Source organism: Cherax quadricarinatus, chromosome 67 (assembly GCF_038502225.1).
Source record: "Cherax quadricarinatus isolate ZL_2023a chromosome 67, ASM3850222v1, whole genome shotgun sequence".
Classification (NCBI taxonomy): Eukaryota; Metazoa; Arthropoda; class Malacostraca; order Decapoda; family Parastacidae; genus Cherax; species Cherax quadricarinatus.
Window position 1 is genome coordinate 8180069 of NC_091358.1, and position 19610 is coordinate 8199678.

At 43.6% G+C, this 19610-nt stretch overlaps 1 protein-coding gene across 1 annotated transcript in view; it reads left to right on the forward strand.

Annotated features, from left to right (window-relative positions):
* The window catches only part of LOC128699655 (forkhead box protein O4-like), a 188320-nt gene extending 169584 nt beyond the window's left edge, over positions 1–18736 (forward strand). Inside the window, exon 2 of the mRNA XM_053792410.2 lies at positions 18511–18736. Within this exon, the coding sequence (XP_053648385.1) occupies positions 18511–18519 (9 nt within the window). The 3' untranslated portion in view covers positions 18520–18736. The remainder of the gene's footprint in view (positions 1–18510) is intronic.
* Positions 18737–19610: the final 874 nt, after the last annotated feature.

Here is a 19610-nt window from a genome sequence, read left to right on the forward strand (position 1 = left end):
TAAGAGCCGTGTGAGGGAGGACTGGGGTAAGAGCCGTGTGAGGGAGGAGGGGGGTAAGAGTCGTGTGAGAGAGGTAAGAGCTGTGTGTGGGAGGAGGGAGGTAAGAGCAGTGTGAGGAAGGGAGGGAAGTAAGAGCAGTGTGAGGGAGGGAGGAAGGTAAGAGCAGTGTGAGGGAGGTAAGAGCAGTGTGTGGGAAGAGGGAGGTAAGAGCTATGTGAGGGAGGGTGGGAGGTAAGAGCAATGTGAGGGAGGAGGGAGGTAAGAGCCGTGTGTGGGAGAAGGGAGGTAAGAGTAGTGTGAGGGAGAGTGGTGAGAGACTATCTGCCTCAGCATCTGCCCTGAGCTACGCTGAGGAGAAGAATGCTCGTGTAAGGTCAAGAAGGAACCACCCTTTCTGCCTCGATGGCTCATAATCCAATTATAAGACATGGAGAATCCGTCCGTGCTCCCGTCTGGTTTTAATGCTTTCATGGGCCCATCTCTTCAATTAATGGTTATAGACTTAAGGTCATCCTGGGTCAGGTCAGTATTGCCACTTGCGGGTCATTCATAATACACACACTTTGCCATACAGTAATATAGTTTTTCTGTGCTATATTCATACATACATGCAACTTATTTAATAGATGACTAGCACGCTTAATAAATTCGTACTTACAAGAATCGAATTTCTGTAAAGTGCCATTGAATATCAGGACCTTAGAATGACACCGCGACGAGGTTCTTTCAGATCCTGGAGAGCAGCCTAGCCGACCCGGGAATCCAAAAATCGATATACCAGGTAGAGTAGGATTGTAATGGAGGATTGAACACGCTCGCAGCCGGTGCTCTCTGTCCACCTCTGAGGGCTGGGGGGCTTTATGGCTGCCTCTGATCCTTTTTAAGAGTTTTAAGTCCTCTTTGTCATTTAAGGAATGCAAGGATTTATACCCCGATTTCTAATCTGTTTTATCCTTTACTGGAAGGGATCCAAGGGCGATTTTCTTTTTCTCTTTCTTTTACTTCTTCGGTATTTCTGTCTGTAGCTGTTGTTTGGGGATGATTGGTCACTCACGTATTTTGTATCCAGTTGGCCACGTGGGTATACGATTGAGCGGAGTAGTTGGTTGACTACGCGGCTTATAGGAATAGGGAGGAGGTAGTGGCCTGGCCACACGACTTATAGGACTAGGGAGGAGGTAGTGGCCTGGCCACACCACTTATAGGAACAGGGAGGAGGTAGTGGCCTGGCCACACCACTTATAGGAATAGGGAGGAGGTAACTGATTGGCCGTGTGGCTTATAGGAATAAGGAGGAAGTAGTAGGCTGGCCTTGTGGCTTATAGGAATAGGGAGGAGGTAGTATGCTGGTCACGCGGCTTGTAGGAATGAGAAGTTTATCTGTGTAGGTAATCTGTATTTCGTGAGTCCGAGGGTTATTGCCACTGCCTGGTCCCAGACCAGGCTTCTTGGTTACTGGTTTGATCGAATTAAGAACTTACCAGCTTCTCTCTTGAAGACATCTACAAGGTTGTTGGTCACTCAGCTTGGAGGAATGGGTTGATACTGACGTAGGTGTAGTTTAAACTTATGGGTCTGTAAGCTTTGGGCTAATTCAGTGGTTCCCAACTTTTTCACCACCAAGGAGCCTTTGTATTTGAATTAATGTTCCTAGGGACCCCAGGTTTTTGAAAGGTCTGTCTACTCAACAAGAGGATTTTATTAACTAACAACAAACTCGTTTTCCAAGTTTTATCTCTTAGTTGAAAGACGTATTAAAAAAATTATTTGTTTAATGAGATGGTTTATGCTGCTTAGTTGACAATATGTTCCGAATATGGAAACGCTACCAGCGTTTGCCGTTGTTCGATGAAGGTTTTGCAAGTTCCATTTTGCAGCCATAAAATAAGACCAACAGTTTAAAAAAGCGTTTAAAAAACTAGACTTCCTGCCGATTTAGAAAGGTCTTTGGAAATTTGAAAGTTTATCTTTATCAGCCTCATCGTGAGTAATTATACATTTTACACTGCAGCCTCTTGAAATTTTAAACTTAGCTCATGGACCCCCAGAACTGTCTTTGCGGACCACAGGTTGGGAACCTCTGGGCTGGTCCATTGTTCATTGGGCTTAGCAAGTGTGTAGTTAGTTAATTTATATAGTTTTAAGGGTATGGTGAGTCTGACAGCAGGCACTAGAGCTGTAGGATGTGCAAATAGATAACAGGTACACACACGGTGTGGAAATAGATAGAGACAGGTTTCTGCACTAGAACTGAAGGAGGTGCAGCTAGATAACTACTCACAACTTTATAAGTTCAACTTAATACGAGTTGCAGTGCGTACGTTGGCATGAATGCTGCTAGAACCCAACAGCCTGGAGACGAATGGCGCAAGGCTGACAAGTGGAAGAAACTGACAGGGTTTGCAGAGATGAGCTTTACTGAGACGTTTCACCCGTAGAACAGATTTCTTCATCCAATGACTGAACGAAGAAACGTGTTCTAGGGCAAAACGCTTCAAAGCTCTTTTCTGAAATCGTGTCAAATCTTTTCCACCAGCAGCCTCATGGATCACGTCATCAACCAGACCTGGTCGCAGAGATGACCCCAAGAATTAACTACAGGCGGACGGGATGGAGACAGGTAGAGGGAGTTTCCCCCACTACAGGAATGGTATACAGTGCCTACAAGTTGATAAGGCAAATATTCAACACTGAGTTAACGTTATTATAGACACTAAAGATAACTAAGTGTTGAACATGTCTTACTACAGATGTTAGAAATGAATCTTGTGTAGTGAAGCGAGAGGCCAGGAGTCGAAGTCACGAATACGTAGACGTTAATATTAATCATGCTGACATGAATAAAACATGAGTGCAGGAAGCTGTAGATGCTGGAGGGATAATAATAATAATAATAATAATATATATATATATATATATATATATATATATATATATATATATATATATATATATATATATATATATATATATATATATAGTGTTATTGTTTCTGAAAACACACATTATTGATATTAATAGGAAAGCAGTGTGTGTCTTACACGTAATAGTATTAAAAAAGGAGAGAATACATCTGAACTTGGGCTAAAGTATACATACACATAAAAATTTACGGGTGAACTTAAGCCAAAGTATCTTTAAAAACTTAGAGGTTAACTTAAGCAAAAGTACACACACTTGTAAATATTGAATACATTTAATAAAGTTTAGCCAAAATATATACCTAAATAAATTACATGCGTCAAAACCTAATGTAAACACATTTGTACAAATTCCCTGCATCTGAACTTAAGGGAAAGTTATTTTTTATTTGTTATTTTTAACCTTTACATTATATCCAAAAAAGTCAGTGTCCTGTCCCCGCTTTCTTGGAGTCATGTGATGACCCACAGCTAGAGCTTTCGGTCATCTGACTGAGGCCTTCCACTGGCTTACTGGTCCACCTCTTTAAAATATCATGGTTATGATTATAAGCATCAGTAGTAATCCAGAGTATCAACATCGGAGGGTTTCAGTCAATCTTCATTGTAACAGTATCGGCAAAATTGTCCTATCGTCCTGTCACTACTGTGATGTGATTTTTGGTATATGAGACTGAAAATGTGCGTAATTGAACACGTTATAAAGGTGCATCTAGAACTGAACACGTGATAATGGTGCATCTGGAACTGAACACGTGATAATGGTGCATCTAGAATTGAACACGTTGTGAAGGTGTATCTAGAATTGAACACGTCATAAAGGTGCATCTAGAACTGAACACGTTATAAAGGTGCATCTGGAATTGAACACGTCATAAAGGTGCATCTAGAACTGAACACAGTTATAAAGGTGCATCTAGAACTGAACACGTTATAAAGGTGCATCTAGAATTGAACACACACACACACACACACACACACACACACACACACACACACACACACACACACACACACACACACACACACACACACACACACACGCAGATGAGGATCAGGCAGGACTTCAAAGAGACCTGGACAGGCTGGACACGTGGTCCAGCGCTTCTTGAATTCAACCCTGCCAAATGTAAAGTCATGAAGATCGGAGAAGGGCAAAGAAGGCCGCAGACAGAGTACAGACTAGGTGGCCAAGGACTGCAAACCTCGCTCAAGGAGAAAGATCTTGGGGTGACCATAACACCGAGCATGTCTCCGGAGGCACACATCAACCAGATAACTGCTGCAGTATACGGGCGCCTGGTAAATCTGAGAACAGCGTTCCGTGTACATCAGGCCCATACTGGAGTATGCAGCACCAGTTTGGAACCCCACACCTGGTCAAACACGTCAAGAAATTAGAGAAAGTGCAAAGGTTTGGAACAAGGCTAGTTCCGGAGCTCAGGGGTATGTCCTACGAAGAAAGGTTGAGGGAAATCGGACTGACGACATTGGTTGACAGGAGGGTCATGGGAGACATGATAATGACATACAAATACTGCGTGGAATAGATAAGGTAGACAGAGACAGGTTGTTCCAGAGAGGGGACACAGAAACAAGGGGTCACAATTGGAAGCTGAAGACTCAGACGAGTCACAGGGATGTTAGGAAGCATTTCTTCAGTCATAGAGTCGTCAGGAAGTGAAATAGCCTAGCAAGTGATGTAGTGGAGGCAGGAACCATACATAGCTATAATACGAGGTATGACAAAGCTCTGGAAGCAGAGAGAGAGAGGACCTAGTGGCGATCAGTGAAGAGGCGGAACCAGGAGCTGAGTCTCGACCCCTGCAACCACAATTAGGTGAGTACACACACACACACACACACACACACACACACACACACACACACACACACACACACACACACACACACACACACACAAACCCACACACACAAACCCACACACACAAACCCACACACACAAACCCACACACACAAACCCACACACACAAACCCACACACACACAACACTCCCCACATACACACATATACACGCAGACATATACAACGGGCCTAGTGTCTAATCGACATGTGCCTAGGACAAAATGGTAACCAACGTCATAAAGGTGCATCTAGAATTGAACAACACGTGAAAATGCCTTCACAGTACGTGCTCTTTAATTTTGGACAAACTTTTCAATGGCATTGCAAGAAATGGTGCAGTAAAAAAAAAACAGAATATCTGCCACCGACAATTAACGAGCAAGACACGTGCAACACCTGGGTATCTTTATTGCATCAATAAAGATACCCAGGTGTTGCACATGTCGGAGGGAGGAGCCTGGTGGTGGTAACTGGCTTTTGATCCAAGCGATTGGAGCTACCTGGTTACCTCCGATTCCCCAGATGCTGTATGACCCGTTTGGGTCAAGGGCCTCACAATAATAAAATAAAATAAAAATCCCAAAATTATCATAGGCCTACGTCTTACATCCTTTTGTTGTATGCGTGTAATTAAACGTTCTACATGAAGTCACATGCGTCATGTAACGCTATGCGTGATGTAACTCCATGCGTAATGACAGCAGACAATGGGAAGGGGTTTTGCCCACTAGCTAACCACAACTTAGTTGGGATTTTTAATAGTGAGTCTTGGGTAATATATCACAAGCACACACAGTGTAGATTGTCAAAAAAAATGCAGCAGAATCGTAAAACTTTGTGAAAATTTATTTAAGTAGCGGGGAATTATGCAATAATAAGATGGCGTGGTATTTACATACCTGTGGTCCGGTCGTGTGTACGTGGGGGGTGGGGTTGCATGTCCGTGGTATGTATATGATGCTTTGTTGTGCACGTGTAGGTTATTTTAAGTACGTGACGGATTGCAGTGTCCGTGTGAAGCTGTGAGTGTGCGTGTGGCGCTAACTGTGAGTGTCAGGCTTCCAGCGTACGTGTGAATGAATACAGTAATTGACCGTGCACGTCCGGTCCGTGGCAAACAAGGTGCACTGATAGTTAGTATTAACTAATGTATCCACCAGTAGGAACGAACTAGTGGATATAGACTGCTGACTGTGGGAACTACCAGTGCATGTAGTGTTGACTGTGAGAACTACCAGTGCATGTAGTGCTGACTGTGGGAACTACCAGTGCATATAGTGCTGACTGTGGGAACTACCAGTGCATGTAGTGCTGACAGTGAGAACTACCAGTGCATGTAGTTCTGACAGTGGGGACTACCAGTGCATGTAGAGTGCTGATAGTGGGGACTACCAGTGCATGTAGTGCTGACAGTGAGGACTACCAGTGCATGTAGTGCTGACAGTGGGGACTACCAGTGCGAGCGCTGACAGTGGGAACTAACAGTGCATGTAGAATGCTGACATAAGGGACTACCAGTGCATGTGGAGTGCTGACTTTGGGAACTACCACTGCATGTAGAGCGCTGACAGTGGAAACTACCAGTGCATGTAGTGCTGATAGTGGGAATACCAGTGTATGTAGAGTGCTGACAGTGGGAACTACCAGTGCATGTAGTGCTGACAGTGGGGGCTACCAGTGCATGTAGAGTGCTGACAGTGGGAACTACCAGTGTATGTAGTGCTGATAGTGGGAACTACGAGCATGTAGTGCTGATAGTGGGAATACCAGTGCATGTAGAGTGCTGACGGTTGGAACTCCCACTGCATGTAGTTCTGACAGTGGGAACTACCAGTGCATGGAGTGCTGACAGTGAGAGCTGGTGTGTATAATGCTGAGGGCCCTTCTGTCAAGCACTGGACTCTCAACACTGAACTTTCAGCACTGGACTCTCAGCACTGGACTTTCAACACTGGACTCTCAACACTGAACTCTCAGCACTGGACTCTCAACATTGAACATACATCACCGTTCTAGTCAAAATTATTTAATATCAACAATAAATTTTCTTTACAAACATTTGCTCTGGCAAGAATAACAAACACACTGCACTTGTTTCCTTGTAAATCTAAGTTAATTGTACTTGTTGAAGTAATCATGAATAATTATCAGTGAACAACGGACACAAGTTGGTGAATAATGAAGAAGTTCGGTTAATTAAATCTGCAGCGACCTCTTTATTGATGAACTAAGACGCTGAAAGTTGAACACCATTCATCCATCTTAGATGATTTTGACTCATGAGGCAGAGATGGTGAGTCATTATTATCAGACGTTATCATCAGTGCTTGGGAAATAAGAGGTTATCAGGTTTGATCCAAGGAAGGAGAAACAAAAAATGACAGAAATTGCTTACAAAACTTAGAATGATGTTCACATAGTGTTTAAAATGAACGCATCTGCTATTCTATTAATTTAAGCTTTAGCAAAAGTGTACCAAGGTTGCCTGTAGGGACCTCGGGGAACTTTTAGATCTTTTAACATTGGTAATTTAATAAAGTTTTAAGCGATGTGAGATGTTTTAACTTTGTGTGTGAATTTTTTTTGTGTTAGTTTTATCTTGGGTGTGCATTTGTCTGTGTTTCGTATTTGTTTAATAATGTAAAAAGTGCTGAGGGTAAGCGTGGGCGTGATGGAAGTGTGGGCGGACAAGGTAGTTCACTTGGGTTAGCACTGGGAAGATTACTGCTTGAGACTTGTGGACAGTGTTGGGGGCAGGTGATTCCCACCCACCCATCCTCCACAGATCTACACACCACTCACCTACCTCCTACACATCTCCCACGTCACACCCACACCTCGCCACACCAACACACTTCTGACTACACTCACCCACTCCTCATCCTCGCCACACCTCGCCACAACACCTGCACACAAGACTCCAGCAGTCTTTCAAAAGGGAGTGCTTGAAAGGATTATTCATTTTGAAAGCTGTTGCATGACTTAACGATAATACCTCAGAGATTTCCACCTTTCAGTGTGTATGACGGCTTTTATATACGTTGGTTTTCATACACGGAATATTGGTACGCGTAGTATTCTGAGTCATTACACAAGGCTCTCGTCGTTGTCTTTATACACGGAACTCATCTTAAACGGCATTCGTTATGCACGGCCACTCATCGGACGAGTTTCTTTATACAAGGCAGGTGTCCATAGTAAACAGAGGAAGATAGCGATAATGTTAAGATAGCGGGAATGATACATAATAGCTGGCATAATACACGCCGAGTCTGACACATCCTGCTAACTAGCCGTCTGTGTCCGGGTTCACCCTTCAGGGAACACATGACCACTTTAATTACTAACTTCTAGGCCAAGGTGTCAGTCTAATAAACCTGTTTACTTGACTAGCCTAAATCCTAAATAAACGCATCCCTTCCCTATCCCCGTCAGTCCAGTGGTCAGCCTACTCTAACATAACCTAACCAAACCTAACATGATCTAACCTAACCTTCCATGACCGAACATGACCTGAGTTAATTGTACATGACTGAAGACTAGAACCGGTGCAGGTTTTGTCTTTTAAGATCATGCGGAAGAGCACTGAGCTTAGTCTGGTTTCAGTCTTCGGAAAACACGGACGAAGAAGTGGAGTAAGTCTTAGATCTGCTTGTAACTAGTTTAGATTTTAAAGACTACAGGAGGGTCCTGCTTTACAGCACTTCGCTTTACGACGTTTTGCTAATGCAGCGGTTTTCAATTATACCCATTCTTCATTTATTCAGACTTCCTACAATAAATGTATTCACCACTAACTATAAGCTAAGGACAAAAGTATTGTAAGGAAAGTAATGTGTGTACTGTATATGCATTTTTTAGTCCCAGGTCTATTACTCAGTATATGATAGTGTAAACATGTTATCAAGTTTTTATATGCATTTGAAAGTGAAAGAAAGGTTTCACTTTACAGTGATTTTCGCTTTACAGCAGTAGCCCGGAACCTAACGTGCTGTATAAGCGGGGCCCTCCTGTACGAGAAACAAACAGTGGAGTCAGTCTTGGGACAGTTTGTACTGATTCAGACTGGCCCATGCCTGGGCTCTGGGAGTAGACTCTCGAAACTCATCAAAGGTAGCTCATCAGAGGTATACCACAAAACCAAACAGTGGAGTCAGCCATACATTACTTAGAAATGATCGTTAGCCAGGTGTAGGTGTAGATAGGTAGGCAGGTGTGTGTGTGTGTGTAGTGTGGCGGTTCCACAAGCATTTCCGCGCCTTAGGGGGTCTTCTGGGTATTAGTGTGAAAGTATATATGACTTACACACAGACAAGTAATATTTTCTTAGAGTTGTGACAGCAGTAAAAGTGTACAACTGCTGCTTGATTACATCATAGCGGTGCACAGGCAACACCAGCAGGCTGCACAGGATGTACACTCCCCATTCCGCCTTGCTGTTCTTAACGTAATTCAATGAGCAAGTGAAAGAAGGTGCCACCTGTCTCACCAGCCCATCTGTTGTCTCTGCCGGTCGGCCCTGGACCTGGAGCCGGACCCGGAATAGTTCATAAATAACCCACAATACCGTGGCTGGAATAGTTCATAAATAACCCACAATACCGTGGCTGGAATAGTTTATAAATAACCCACAATACTGTGGCTGGAATAGTTCATAAATAACCCACAATACCGTGGCTGGAATAGTTCATAAATAACCCACAATACCGTGGCTGGAATAGTTCATAAATAACCCACAATACTGTGGCTGGAATAGTTCATAAATAACCCACAATACTGTGGCTGGAATAGTTCATAAATAACCCACAATACCGTGGCTGGAATAGTTCATAAATAACCCACAATACCGTGACTGGAATAGTTCATAAATAACCCACAATACTGTGGCTGGAATAGTTCATAAATAACCCACAATACTGTGGCTGGAATAGTTCATAAATAACCCACAATACTGTGACTGGAATAGTTCATAAATAACCCACAATACTGTGGCTGGAATAGTTCATAAATAACCCACAATACTGTGACTGGAATAGTTCATAAATAACCCACAATACCGTGGCTGGAACAGTTCACTAAATACCAACATTCAGGAGAGGATCCTTATAACGACGTTTCGCTCCATCCTGAATCATTGTCAGGTCACAAGTCAAGTGGCTGAGTACTTACCTTATTCTTTGTAATCTTCAGCAAGACGGACACCACCACTCCATGTACTCAACAAACACCACCACTCCATGTACTCATCTAACACCACCACTCCTTGTACTCAACGAACACCACCACTCCATGTACTCATCTAACACCACCACTCCTTGTACTCAACGAACACCACCACTCCATGTACTCATCTAACACCACCACTCCTTGTACTCGACAACCACCACTCCATGTACTCATCAAACACCACCACCACTCCATGTACTCACCTAACACCACCACTCCTTGTACTCAACAAACACCACCACTCCATGTACTCAACAAACACCACCACTCCATGTGCTCATCTAACACCACTCCTTATACTCGACAGACACCACCACTCCTTGTACTCGACAGACACAACCACTCCTTGTACTCGACAGACACCACCATTCCTTATACTCAACAGACACCACCACTCCTTGTACTCGACAGACACCACTATTCCTTGTATTCGGAACACCGCTACATCGAGGAACGTACTTAGACCGATAAGCGTCAATGTACACCACAAATGCTATATGGGTTCGCCTACAAACATTAATATATATATATATATATATATATATATATATATATATATATATATATATATATATATATATATATATATAGTGTGAATACACTGGTACAGTATATCAAAGATTTTGAATCTCCTCCAGCTCCTCCGAAGCCGGACGTGAGCCTAGTATGCAGCAAGCATACTTGGATGGCCACACTGAGGCCCTGGAACATGAAAGTGGCTGCCCTCGGGTCCCTGGTGGTGTCGATGAGTCTGAAACCCAGTTCTTTAAGGAAACGTGTGGCATTTTTTCCCCATGATCCCAAGGTCTCTGATCCTACTGAGACAAACTGATACTGTTGGTTTATTTCCATGTACTTGACGAGCTTGTACTCCTCCCTGTGATCAGCAGCTCCTCCCTGTCGCTCGACACTGTGATGGATGTGTCAGCCAGCGTCGAACACACAGGTTTAGTTTCATGCTAAGAGCCTGCCATTCTTCCAAGGATAGATGGTGATCTCGTCGGGACGGTTTGCTGGGTTGTGGGTATTGTTGGCTGCTAGTGATAGGGGCTCTCTCTCGGCTGGGCATCCAGTTATAGCAAGGGTTCTCTTTATGATGTCGTTGACTTCATTGTGTCTTGCATGCCAAGCCTTGGTTCTTGAACAGTTAAGACCATATAGACCATATTGGTCGGCTTCCACATCGCCGCAAATACACTTATATTCCGTGAGAATTGGGGCAGCAAGGCGGAGAGCCACTGCAATACGGAGGGTCTTAGGGTCGAGGAGCGTTCCCAGTGTCGAAATGAGAACAGTTTGGAGGACGTCCCCGGAGTGAAGTGCACTCACAGCTTGACGGGCAGTCTCCCTGTCTGATGTTACAGCCCTAAGCATGTTGGCAAGCACCTTTTCAGCGATGGAGCCATCCCAACTTGACTGTTTGTAGGCCAGTGCTGCACTAAGTTTTTGGTGCTGGAGCAGCAAATCTCTCCCATTCAGTGATGGCACTGGCGATAGCTAGAGTCCTGTATTCCTGCTGAGACACACACACACACACACACACACACACACACACACACACACACACACACACAACACACAACACACACACACACTGTACACTGTGTATGTTAGGCCCATACTGGAGTATGCAGCACCAGTCTGGAACCCACACCTAGTCAAGCACGTCAAGAAGTTAGAGAAAGTACAAAGGTTTACAACAAGGCTAGTCCCAGAGCTCAGGGGAATGTCGTACGAGGAAAGGTTGAGGGAAATCGGACTGACGACACTGGAGGACAGAAGGGTCAGGGGAGACATGATAACGACATACAAGATACTGCGGGGAATAGACAAGGTGGACAGAGATAGGATGTTCTAGAGATGTGACACAGAAACAAGGGGTTACAACTGGAAGCTGAAGACTCAGACGAGTCACAGGGACGTTAGGAAGTATTTCTTCAGTCATAGAGTCGTCAGGAAGTGGAATAGCCTAGCAAGTGAAGTAGGGAGGCAGGAACCATACACAGTTTTAAGAAGAGGTATGACAAAGCTCAGGAAGCAGAGGAAAGGACCTAGTAGCGATCAGTGAAGAGGCGGGGCCAGCAGCTGAGTCTCGACCCCTGCAACCACAATTAGGTGAGCACAATTAGGTGAGTACACATACACACACGCATATATATATATATATATATATATATATATATATATATATATATATATATATATATATATATATATATATATATATATATATACACACACACACACACACACTAGTTCCTTCATAATGTGTGAAGTCACGAAAGTGCTTGGAATTTCACTATTCTTTCACAGTGGTGGTTTTGCATATTCTGATATCACCTGTTTGCTACTGGGTCACTCTTCCTGCACCATGAGCTTTCATTATACCTCTGCTTAAAGCTATGAATGGATCATGCCACCACTACATCGCTTCCCAAACTATTCCACTTCCTGACTACTCTGTGACTGAAGAAATACTTCCTTACATCCCTGTGATTCATGTGTCCCGTCTTTGGATCATTCTGTCTCTGTCCACCTTGTCAATTCCTCTCAGTATTTTGTATGTCGTTATCATGTCCCCCTATCTCTCCTGTCCTCCAGTGTCGTCAGGTCGATTTCCCTTAACCTCTCCTTGTAGGACATACCCCTTAGCTCTGGGACTAGTCTTGTTACAAATCTTTGCACTTTCTCTAGTTTCTTTACGTGCTTGGCTAGATGTGAATTCGAAACTGGTGCCGCATACTCCAATATGGGCCTAACGTACACAGTTACAGGGTCCTGAACGATTCCTTATTAAGATGGCAGACTGCTGTTCTTAGGTTTGCTAGGCGCCCATATGCTGCAGCAGTTATTTGGTTGATGTGCGCCTCAGGAGATGTGCCTGGTGTTATACTCACCCCAAGATCTTTTTTCTTGAGTGAAGTTTGTAGTCTCTGGCCCCCTAGACTGTACTCCGTTTGCGATCTTCTTTGCCCTTCTCCAATCTTCATGACTTTGTACTTGGTGGGGTTGAACTCCAGGAGCCAATTGCTGGACCAGGCCTGCAGCCTGTCCAGATCCCTTTGTAGTTCTGCCTGGTCCCCGTCCGATTGAATTCTTCTCATCAACTTCACATCATCTGCAAACAGGGACACTTCGGAGTCTTTTCCTTCCGTCATGTGGTTCACAAATACCAGAAACAGCACCGATCCTTCGACTGACCTCTGTGGAGCCGTACTCGTCACAGGCGCCCACTCTGACACCTCGCCACGTACCATGACTCGCTGCTGTCTTCCTGACAGGTATTCCCTGATGCATTGTAGTGCCTTCCCTGTTATTCCTGCCTGATCCTTCAGTTTTTGCACTAATCTCTTGTGTGGAGCTGTCATACGCCTTCTTACAGTCCAAGAAAATGCAATCTACCCACCCCTTTCTCTCTTGTCTTACTGCTGTCACCCTGTCATAGAACTCCAGTAGGTTTGTGACACAGGATTTCACGTCCCTGAAACCGTGTTGGCTGTTGTTAAGCTTATTTCTTTCTAGGTGTGTGTGTTAGTTACAATTTTGTCCTAGGCACATGCTGATTAGACACTAGGCCTGTTGTATGTGGGTGCCTGTATATGTGTCTGTGTGTACTCACCTAGTTGTACTCACCTAGTTGTAGTTGCAGGGGTCGAGTGTGTGTGTGTAAATCTAATTATATCATAAATAGTAATTTTCAAATCAGCGTAAATAATTTAAAGTTTTTCACCAAATATTTCGAAGTTTTTACACCCCCATCGTCAGTGCTAAAATGCAGAGCGGTAAATTACTAATTACCAGGCGTGGAACGGCTGGTTACATGAAAATCAACAATCTTAGTGTAATCATTTGCATAAATGGTCATTACTAATAAAATAGCCTATCTGTGATTGTTGATGTCGTGGAGTCAACAGCCCTGTGTCCTGGTCCAGACTAAGTCGCAGCAACTTGTGTAGTGTCAGATAGTCTATTATCCATTTACTAAGCAAATGTAGAGTTACCGAACTCCACTGATGGTATAGTACTTTTGGTACAGAGGTGGTATGAAAGTGGTACAGATATGGTACAACAGTGATACAGAAATGGTACAACACTGATAACAGACGTGGTGCAACTGTGATAACAGACGAGGTACAACAGTGATAATAGACCTGGCACAACAGTGATAACAGACGTGGTGCAACAGTGATAATAGACCTGGTACAACAGTGATAATAGACCTGGTACAACAGTGATAACAGACGTGGTAAAACAGTTTACCTGGAGAGGGTTTCGAGGGTCAACGCCCCCGCGGCTCGGTCTGAGACCAGGCCTCGTGGTGGATCAGGGTCTGATCAACCAGGCTGTTACTGCTGGCCGCACGCAAACTCACGTACGAACCACAGCCCGATTAGTCAGGTACGACTTTAGGTGCCTGTCCACTGCCTTCTTGAAGACAGCCAGGGGTCTACTGGTTATCCCCCTTATGTATGCTGGGAGGAAGAGAACCGACATGTTGATAAATTAGACACATGTACAACTCTTGGGTATCTTTATTGAGGAAACGTTTCGCCACACAGTGGCTTCATCAGTCCATACGTAGGAGAAACTTGAAGAACAGGAGGAGAATGAGGTAATCAGTCCCTCAACCTTGAGTCGATGTGTTCAGTCCATCAATTTGAACACATCGACTCAAGGTTGAGGGACTGATTACCTCATTCTCCTCCTGTTCTTCAAGTTTCTCCTACGTATGGACTGATGAAGCCACTGTGTGGCGAAACGTTTCCTCAATAAAGATACCCAGGAGTTGCACATGTGTCTAATTTATCAACATGCTGGGAGGAAGTTGAGCAGTCTTGGGCCCCGGACACTTAGTGTGTTGTCTCTCAGTGTACTCGTGGCGCCCCTGCTTTTCATTGGGGGAATGTTGCACTGTCTGCCGAGTCTTTTGCTTTCATAGGAAGTGATTTTCGTGTGCAAGTTTGGTACTAATTCCTCTGGGATTTTCCAAGTTTATATTATGTATCTCTCTCGCCTGCGCTCCAGGGAATACAGATCAAGGGCCTTCAACCGTTCCCAGTAATTTAGGTGCCTTATCGTACTTGTGTGACGTGAATGTTCTTTGTACACTCTCCAGTGATAACAGACGTGGTACAACAGTGATAACAGACGTGGTACAGCAGTGATAACAGGCGAGGTACAACAGTGATAACAGACGTGGTACAACAGTGATAACAGACGTGGTACAGCAGTGATAACAGGCGAGGTACAACAGTGATAACAGACGTGGTACAACAGTGATAGCAGACGAGGTACAACAGTGATAACAGACGAGGTACAACAGTGATAACAGGCGAGGTACAACAGTGATAACAGACGTGGTACAACAGTGATAACAGACGTGGTACAGCAGTGATAACAGGCGAGGTACAACAGTGATAACAGACGTGGTACAACAGTGATAACAGACGTGGTACAGCAGTGATAACAGGCGAGGTACAACAGTGATAACAGACGTGGTACAACAGTGATAGCAGACGAGGTACAACAGTGATAACAGACGAGGTACAACAGTGATAACAGACGAGGTACAACAGTGATAACAGGCGAGGTACAACAGTGATAATAGACGTGGTACAACAGTGATAACAGACGAGGTACAACAGTGATAACAGACGAGGTACAACAGTGATAACAGACGAGGTACAACAGTGATAACAGACGAGGTACAACAGTGATAATAGACGTGGTACAACAGTGATAACAGACGAGGTACAACAGTGATAACAGGCGAGGTACAACAGTGATAATAGACGTGGTACAACAGTGATAACAGACGAGGTACAACAGTGATAACAGACGAGGTACAACAGTGATAACAGGCGAGGTACAACAGTGATAACAGACGAGGTACAACAGTGATAACAGACGAGGTACAACAGTGATAACAGACGAGGTACAACAGTGATAACAGACGAGGTACAACAGTGATAACAGACGTGGTACAACAGTGATAACAGACGAGGTACAACAGTGATAACAGACGAGGTACAACAGTGATAACAGACGAGGTACAACAGTGATAACAGACGTGGTACAACAGTGATAACAGACGAGGTACAACAGTGATAACAGACGAGGTACAACAGTGATAACAGGCGAGGTACAACAGTGATAACAGACGAGGTACAACAGTGATAGAGGTACAACAGTGATAACAGACGAGGTACAACAGTGATAACAGACGTGGTACAACAGTGATAACAGACGAGGTACAACAGTGATAACAGACGAGGTACAACAGTGATAACAGGCGAGGTACAACAGTGATAACAGGCGAGGTACAACAGTGATAACAGGCGAGGTACAACAGTGATAACAGACGAGGTACAACAGTGATAACAGACGAGGTACAACAGTGATAACAGACGAGGTACAACAGTGATAACAGACGTGGTACAACAGTGATAACAGACGAGGTACAACAGTGATAACAGGCGAGGTACAACAGTGATAACAGGCGAGGTACAACAGTGATAACAGACGAGGTACAACAGTGATAACAGACGAGGTACAACAGTGATAACAGGCGAGGTACAACAGTGATAACAGGCGAGGTACAACAGTGATAACAGACGAGGTACAACAGTGATAACAGACGAGGTACAACAGTGATAACAGACGAGGTACAACAGTGATAACAGACGAGGTACAACAGTGATAACAGACGAGGTACAACAGTGATAACAGACGAGGTACAACAGTGATAACAGACGAGGTACAACAGTGATAACAGACGAGGTACAACAGTGATAACAGACGAGGTACAACAGTGATAACAGACGAGGCTTCATGATAAATACGCTGTAGAAAGTCTCAGCGCTGTTGATGACACAACAAAAAATACTCGTAAAGTTTTTATTCAGTCTAAATGATGAGAATATTTCCTCATTCATCAGCACTTCACCGCTATATTATTATTATTATTATTATTATTATTATTATTATTATTGGTAAGTGCATGTGAGCCATTCAAGGCAAGGAAGGAAGGAGGTTTGATCCTGGACGCAGTAAGTTTGAGAGACGCTGCTCTTGCAGTCACCTGTGTCATCACAACAGGTTTAAGTGCTATTTCATGACACTAATAAATATAATGTGAGAGTGTGGTGATGTAATAAGCAGTGGTGAAGTGGTGGCCAGGGATTTACCACTTGTGACATCGACAACGTCAGGTATCTGTCTACCTAATTCCTCTTCTGGACCATCCCAACACTTACATTCCATACATTGTGTTTTAGGTGTTTTTCTTATGTGTTTAATATTTCCTTTTCAATTTGGTCCTGGTGTTAGACCGAGCCGCTAGGACACTCATGATGGTTTATGAGAGATTAACACGTTTGGTAAAATATAGTTGAAAAATGACTTACAAAATCGTAATAAAACTATTACAAACAAACCATGGAACGGGTGGGGTTTGAACCATGGCGTAAAACTCCAGGCCAATGGGTAAGCCAGTGGGCCAGCTGGCTACAATAATGGTTCATCCAAATAGGTATAGTTATACACCATACGGAGATTAGCTTCGGCCACCACTATGACCACAAATGCCTAGTTGGATGAATTTTATTGTAGCTAGATGGCCCAGTGGTTTGCGCACTGGCCTGGACTGTTACGTGTCACTTGCCATGAGTTCGAGCCCCACCCGTACTGTGGATAGCTGAAAAATGTTTAACGAAAGTACGAAACGAGACAGAAATACAAAGCATATATAAAAGAGAGACATATTTCGGCCTCTGTCAGAGGCCCTCTTCAGCAGATGGTAAATAAGGTTTCTGAGGCATCAATCAATACTGACGACGCTTAAAGATGTTTACCTGAGATTTGGTCCTGTTGTTTTAATATGTTTAAATGTGTGCCAAACATAAGAATGGAGGAACACTGCAGAAGACCTACTGGCCCATACAAGGCAGGTCTTTATCAAAACCACCACTACCAAAAGGTACCCAAGAATTTACTCCCGTACCCACGACACCAATCAAACCAAGCCCCTCCCACTCATATATTTGTCCATCACCCTTGAAAACGTAGTTTTGAGGTGATCAGTCCCTCAGCCTGCAGAAAAGTTTTGCTCTATTGCCATTTCAAGACTATGGGACTGACCACCAGAAAATTAATCCTCAAAGGTGATGGACTGATTACATCGTCTCTGCATCTACTTCTGCTTCCTCCTCGGTACTCGACTGAAGAAGCTTACTGTGTAGGCGAAACGTTTCAGAATAAAGATACCTAACTGTTGTACATGTGTCTTACTTACCACATCATAGAATGCACCACAGGCCCTTCTTTTATTGCTTATATTTAAGTGAAAATGTGTAGAGGAAATAGTGTATATTTTTCAGCAGAAGTGTCGTACAGTTAGACACTGTGAGGTAGTGCTTCCAGCACTCCTGATAGATTCTATAATGCTACCTTGTGCCTAATAGACGGCCGGAAACTAACTTTACTCTCTGTCTTGCAGGTAAGATGACTTATCGCTGCCCAACCTCGCCAGGCCGGCGAGTTTTGGCAGGGAGAATTATGACAAAGAATGAAACCGTGAAAGGCAAGACTCTGAAAAGACAGGAGATGGAGGGAGGGCACATCTGGCTTCCTGAGGTAAGGTGTGCAAGGCCATGGTGGTGTCTTACTTATAATGTTGCGTCTAGCAATGTGTTATCTGACGGAGGTGTTGACTGTTTCTGTGTGAGAGCGCCAATACATAGGTATCCCAAGAGGCAGTTGTTTCTTAGGAATTCAATGGCGTCATTTCCGCCAGTAGTAAACACTTAAAAATATTCAATATTATGTTTACCTGTGACATACCTGTAGTCGGTTTAGAGAGTTGTGCTGTCATAGCCTCGGGTGACATCAGACTTCCTGTAGCTTATTGCATTCCATCACAACCCGACTGATCTCATACTTTATGCTTAATATCAAGTTTATTTTTGGAGATTTCTGTGTGGTCTATATATCTTACATCCGTTGTGTAGAAAGATAGAGCCTTGGAAGACAAAGGTTGATACATTATTATTATTATTATTATAATCAAGGGGGAAGCGCTAAACCCGGAGGATTATACAGCGCCTGGGGAAAGGTTGATACAGTGCTTTCTAACTGTGCTTAAGACATTCTGCCTTTCCCAGGGTTTACACACTTCCTTAAAAATCTGGAAATTTCTCACAGACTGCTAAGTCCTGCGGTTTGGTATTTGTGTTCTTTTAGAGCTGTTCGTTCTTTCTTTATATAACCAGTTAGAATTTATCTATGTTATGTCATAATTTACTTTGGCCACTTAGACTTTTTTATATATATCTTTAGTTGCTTAGTATGTGGTGGGTAACCACTCAGTAGTGAGTGGCAGGTGATAGATGGGTTGTGAACTTGTGTGCCGGCAACCCCCTCGCTGTTTTACCGTGGAAACACACACATGAATTCAATTTTTGTCTTTGTTTCCATAGTGTTTGCATTTCATACCATTTCTTTCCATCACTTTTTACACCTGACAGAAAAAATTCACGGGGAAACTGATTGACCTTCATTATCATTTTTACATTATTTTACAAATACGTCTGTTGAGTT